Source organism: Geospiza fortis, unplaced genomic scaffold (genome assembly GCF_000277835.1).
Source record: "Geospiza fortis unplaced genomic scaffold, GeoFor_1.0 scaffold213, whole genome shotgun sequence".
Taxonomy (NCBI): domain Eukaryota; kingdom Metazoa; phylum Chordata; class Aves; order Passeriformes; family Thraupidae; genus Geospiza; species Geospiza fortis.
The window spans coordinates 1871842-1876991 of record NW_005054399.1 but is presented as its reverse complement, the minus strand read 5'-3'; the positions used below and the strand labels follow the sequence as shown (position 1 = coordinate 1876991).

Genomic DNA, 5150 nt, shown 5'->3' with positions numbered 1-5150 from the left:
ATGCTGCAAGTCAGGAGTTTAGAGAAGCAGCACCAGGAGAGTTTAGAGAAGCAGGAGGCCTCTGCTCAGCACTGTCAGCACAGACACTGCAGCTCTGCTCCAGGGCTGTGCCTTGGCCATAGGAATTAGGAGACCCAGGCCCAGAGGAATCCCAGGAAGCAGCTGGAGTTTTGGGGCTCCAGGCTCTGCTCAACACAAGGTGGCTGTTGTTACATCTGGGGCTGGTTGGCTTTAGGAGAGCAGCTCTCCAAGGCACTCTGTGAAACACTTTGAATAAAGGGATTGCAAACCAAGACAAGAGCTGCTTCTCCTCTTTGCTCAGCCTCTCCCATCACTGGCAAAGGCTGACATTTATTTTTTTCCCACTCTGGGGTACAGGAACACCCAGAGCTGTCAGCAGCTGATGCCCCAGGGATTCCTGGAGCTGAGCTGTACCCGTGTCCCTGCAGTGGGACCGTGCCTCCCTCTCCCATTCCCTCCCTCAGGGCCACACACATTGCAGCAATGTCCTGCCTGGAGCTGAAGCCTGGTCTCAGCCCAGGCAGCTGCAGCTGCCCCTGTCAGAGTCCCAGCCCTCTCCACACGGGAGGGGATGGGTACAGAGCGTGTCCCAGGCTCTGGAGAGGGTCTGGCAAGGCCAAGGGAAACAAGCAGAGGTGCTGTCCTTGCCACACGTGCCCGTTATCCCAGGACGCTGTCATTGAAGGCCAGGCAGACCACGGCTTTCTGGTGGCCACTGTACTCCCTCTTGATCTCCCCTGTCTCCACACACCACAGTCTGGCCAGGTTATCAGAGGAGGCTGGAACACAGAGTGAAAAGAAGACTAGGATGTAATTACCTTTTAAGTTTCCCTTTTACTATTATTCTAAGAAATACTTTGCTCTTGCTTCATGCAGCCATCTTTAGGGCTGGCCATGACCAGCAAGGCAGAGCAGCTCAATGCACTTTGCTGTATGTGAGGTTTAGCTCTTTGGGAGAGCAGTGAGTGTGGAAATTACCACAGGTGTGTTCAAGGGACTAACAGGCTGTGAGCTATGAGATGAACAGCACACTGGAGATCTCCTCTCCAGTTCCAGCAGCTGCCCCACTGCAGCAGCACAGAATGCTCCAGCCAGCAGAACTGGCTGCTCCCCCCTCACAGCCCCTGTGCCCCAGGCTCTGCCATGTCCCAGCCAGGGTCCCTGGTCAGGCCTGGCAGCTCAGGCCCTGGCCCAGCCCAGGGGGAGCCTGACCTGTGACAATGTACTGGGAGTCCCCAGAGAAGGCGCAGTCCCACATCCAGCCCCGTGACGTCTCCCCGGGGTTGTTGCTCTTAATGCTCAGCTCTGTCATCAGAGAGAAGTTTGAAGTCCTCCAGATCTTGCACGTCTGATCTGCAGAACAGGTGGCCAAGAGCCTGCAAGAAGGAGACATCTGAGGGCAATCTCATCAGTCACTGTCCCCCTGTGGGCCTCTGGTTACACAGATCTGGGCCAGGGCCAGTGACGGCCTGGAGACCTGTCCCCATTGCCATCAGATCTCCTTACAGCTGCACTGTCTGATTGAGCAGATTCCAGCTGAACAGGCCCCGTGAAGGAGCTAACACTGCAGCAGCTGGATCCCAGCTGTAGAACAGCTCATGGCTGCAAACCTTGTTGAGCTCAGGGAGCACGAGTGGGACACCCCTGACAGCAAGCCCATAGTGCCACATGCCCTGCCTCCTGTCCCGCTCCTCCCTGGGGACCTGCAGTGTGCAGCCAGCAGCAGCCACAGCTGGGAGCACAGCTGGGGGCACAGCTGGGGGCACAGCTGGCCCCTGCCTGCCCTGGGAGGGAGCTGAGGGCTCCACACTCACGTGGAGTCGGGGCTGAACTTGCACTGCAGGGCGTAGCGGTTGTGAGCCGGGATCTTGGTCTTGGGGATGAGCTGCGTCACCTCCTCGCCGATGCCGCCCGTCAGGTTCCACACGTAGCAGTTTCCCTGCAGCAGAGGCACAGAGGGATCTGTGCCCAGGCTGTGCCCAGGCTGGGGGATGCCCACCCCAGCCCAGCTGCCACCCCAGCAGGGCTCACCGAGCTGTTCACGGCTGCCATGTAACTGGCGTCGGGGTCGATGTGCACCGAGTTCACCGACACCTCGGGCTCGGGGATCAGCTGCTCGTTGTGGTCAGTCTTCAGGTCCCAGATGTGGATGGCCCCGCTCTGGTCGCCCACGATCAGCTCTGCCTGCAGGGCACATGGCTCTGTGGGCACCGTGAGCTGCAGCCTGCAGCTGGCACCCACCCTGTGCCCCTGGAGCTGGCACCCACCCTGTGCCCCTGGAGCTGGCACCCACGCTGTGTCCCTGGAGCTGGCACCCACACTGTGTCCCTGGAGCTGTGCCCCTGGAGCTGGCACCCACCCTGTGCCCCTGGAGCTGGCACCCACCCTGTGCCCCTGGAGCTGGCACCCACCCTGTGCCCCTGGAGCTGGCACCCACCCTGTGCCCCTGGAGCTGGCACCCACCCTGTGCCCCTGGAGCTGGCACCCACCCTGTGCCCCTGGAGCTGGCACCCACGCTGTGCCCCTGGAGCTGGCACCCACACTGTGTCCCTGGAGCTGGCACCCACGCTGTGCCCCTGCAGCACCACTGCAGCCCTGCTCTGGGGTTGAACAGCACAGTCCTGTCCTGCCTCCTCTCCCCCCAGCTCAGGGCTGTCCCAGCTGGGTACTGACTCCATGACACTCTGCAAAAGGCAGTTTCCCTCCCCAGAAGGGTTTGCTGATATTCTAAACCCCAGAGCAAAGAGAGCTGTCCCACTTCCAGGGCTGTGGCACAGCCACGGCTCCAAATGACATCCACAGCAGCCAAGTGGTTTTCAGCACGTCTGAGAGGCAGCATTAAGGGGCAGGTTGGCCACTGAACAACTGAAGCACTCAAGGGTGCAGATACCAGAAAACACAACGTGAAGTGGGTTTTTCTCTGTCTCTCCCCTTCTCAGGGGAAGGACAAGAGCCAAGGGCAGGAGTCCTGGCTCTGATCCCATGCTCAGAGCAGAAGACAATGCTGGCATGTCTCCACTCAAACCAGGCCTTTATCGACAGCCCTGCGCTGTCCATAATTTTAGCAGAATCCCTAGAGGAGATCAGGTCATCAGGCACAGCTAATCCTGTCCCTGGGACAGAGGCTGCTTCTGAGCAGACAAACACCACTCAATGCATTTATCTGGCTGCACAAAAGTCTCTTCTGGGCTCCTCAGCCCCCTCTCAGCAGGTGTAAATGCTGAGTCCAAAGTTTTCATGGCTTTACTCAGGCCGTGAGGAATCCCTGAATAACTGGATCAGCATCTCTGCAGAGGGAACTGCAGAGCCACGGAACTGCCCAAACAAATGCTGCCACCTTTGGTCTAATTAACCACCTTCTGCTCACAAACCAGCACTCTGCACCTCGGCAGCACCGTGGTCAGGGATTATTCCACATCTAAGGCCTATGTTCAGCAATATTCATTTAACATAACACACTCTCACAGCACCGACACTACAAGAGCACTTGGACAGTCTGGTCCAAATAACTGATCTCAAATTTAGCCTGAAATTCCCGATTTGCAAAATTAAACCTTTGCCAAATGAAATGCAAGGGAACATTTCCATTACTCAGGACTTTATAGAGTTTTGCACAGCCCTGTCTGCAGGCAAAACCACAGCCCTGCCATTAGCACTGATTGATCCCTATTGATTTCCCTGCTCCTGCTCCCTTCAGCCTCTTCAAGTGCCCCCACTCTCCCTCTGCTCAGCAACAGGTGCTGAACCCACTGGGGAACTTCAACCAAACCCCACCTGAAGGGAACCACAGTCAAAGGCCCCAGGATGCCCTTCCTTGGCAGTGCTGTCACCCTCAAGCTCCCCAGCTGCCCCCACTCTCCCAGCTTTGCTCCCATGCCATTCCCAGAGATGCTCCAAGGGCGTGTTTGCTGCCATGGGATGAGCTCAGTGCAGCCCCTGTGCTGTCCCTTTGTACAGCCACCAGGCCATCAGCACAAACACACCATGTGAAACCCCCAGGCCATCTCTGTGATACCCCATCTTCTGCTGGGATACATCTCTGCAGCCCCTCAGAGAGGAGCCACAGGAACACGGTGCCCAGGGTGCCCCTGCATCCCTGGCAGTGTCCAAAGCCAGGCTGGACAGGGTGAGGAACACCCTGGGACAGTGGAAGGTGTCCCTGCCATGGCAGGGGTGGAATGGGATGGGCATTAAGCTGTTCCTCAGGATTGTGAGCTGGGAACCCCAGAGGAGGCAGCTTCCTCACCTGGTTGGGGTGCAGGCAGACACAGTTGATGGGAGCGTTCACCTGGAAAATGCGCTGGCACTGCAGGTTCCGGGACCTGTGACAGTGAGGGACGGGTTATGGCACCTGTGACAGTGAGGGAGGGATGCTCAGGGCTTGTGGCACCTGTGACAGCGAGGGAAGGAGGGTGCTCAGGAGTTGTGGCACCTGTGACAGTGACGGAGGGGTGCTCAGGGTTATGGATCTGTGACAGTGAGGGAAGGGTGCTCAGGGTTATGGATCTGTGACAGTGAGGGAGGGGTGCTCAGGGTTATGGCACCTGTGACAGTGAGGGAAGGAGGGTGCTCAGGGGTTGTGGCACCTGTGACAGTGAGGGAAGGGTGCTCAGGGTTATGGATCTGTGACAGTGAGGGAGGGGTGCTCAGGGTTATGGCACCTGTGACAGTGAGGGAGGGATGCTCAGGGCTTGTGGCACCTGTGACAGTGAGGGAGGGGTGCTCAGGGTTATGGATCTGTGACAGTGAGGGAGGGATGCTCAGGGCTTGTGGCACCTGTGACAGTGACGGAGGGGTGCTCAGGGCTGTGAGCTCGGCCCTGCAGCCCGGGGAAGGCCCGGTGCCCACCTGAGGTCCCAGATGCGGGCCATGCAGTCCTCCCCGCCCGTGTACATCCAGCGCCCGTCCTCGTGGAACCCCACCGAGGTGATGTTCTTGCTCACGCCGTCGTAGTTGATGACGGGGTTGGGGTTGTTGGAGTTCAGGTCGTACATGCGGATGTGCTGGTACCCTGCGGGCACCGGGCACCGGCTCAGCACCGGCACCGGCTCAGGACCGGGCAGAGGCTCAGCACCTCAGGCTCACCTGCGGCTGCGATCATGCTCCGGTCCGGCGTGATCTCCAGGGCG

General features: G+C 58.8%; 1 protein-coding gene across 1 annotated transcript; it reads right to left on the bottom strand.

The window, feature by feature from the left end:
• Positions 1 to 302: 302 nt before the first annotated feature.
• On the bottom strand, positions 303 to 5144 carry MLST8 (MTOR associated protein, LST8 homolog). The gene is made up of 7 exons (XM_005426016.2): positions 5107 to 5144; positions 4870 to 5032; positions 4268 to 4343; positions 2053 to 2205; positions 1836 to 1960; positions 1234 to 1397; positions 303 to 800 (listed from the first exon to the last, which is right to left on the bottom strand). Exons 1-7 carry the CDS (start codon positions 5120 to 5122, stop codon positions 682 to 684), a joined length of 816 nt encoding a protein of 271 aa, XP_005426073.2. The 5' UTR covers positions 5123 to 5144; the 3' UTR covers positions 303 to 681.
• Positions 5145 to 5150: the final 6 nt, after the last annotated feature.

Coding starts and splice junctions, on each gene's coding strand:
- MLST8 (XM_005426016.2), bottom strand. Junction 2,206..4,267: donor TCTGCCTGCACCCCAACCAG/GTGAGGAAGCTG, acceptor TGTGCCCTGCAG/GCAGAGCTGATCGTGGGCGA. Junction 1,398..1,835: donor AAGTTCAGCCCCGACTCCAC/GTGAGTGTGGAG, acceptor TCCTTCTTGCAG/GCTCTTGGCCACCTGTTCTG.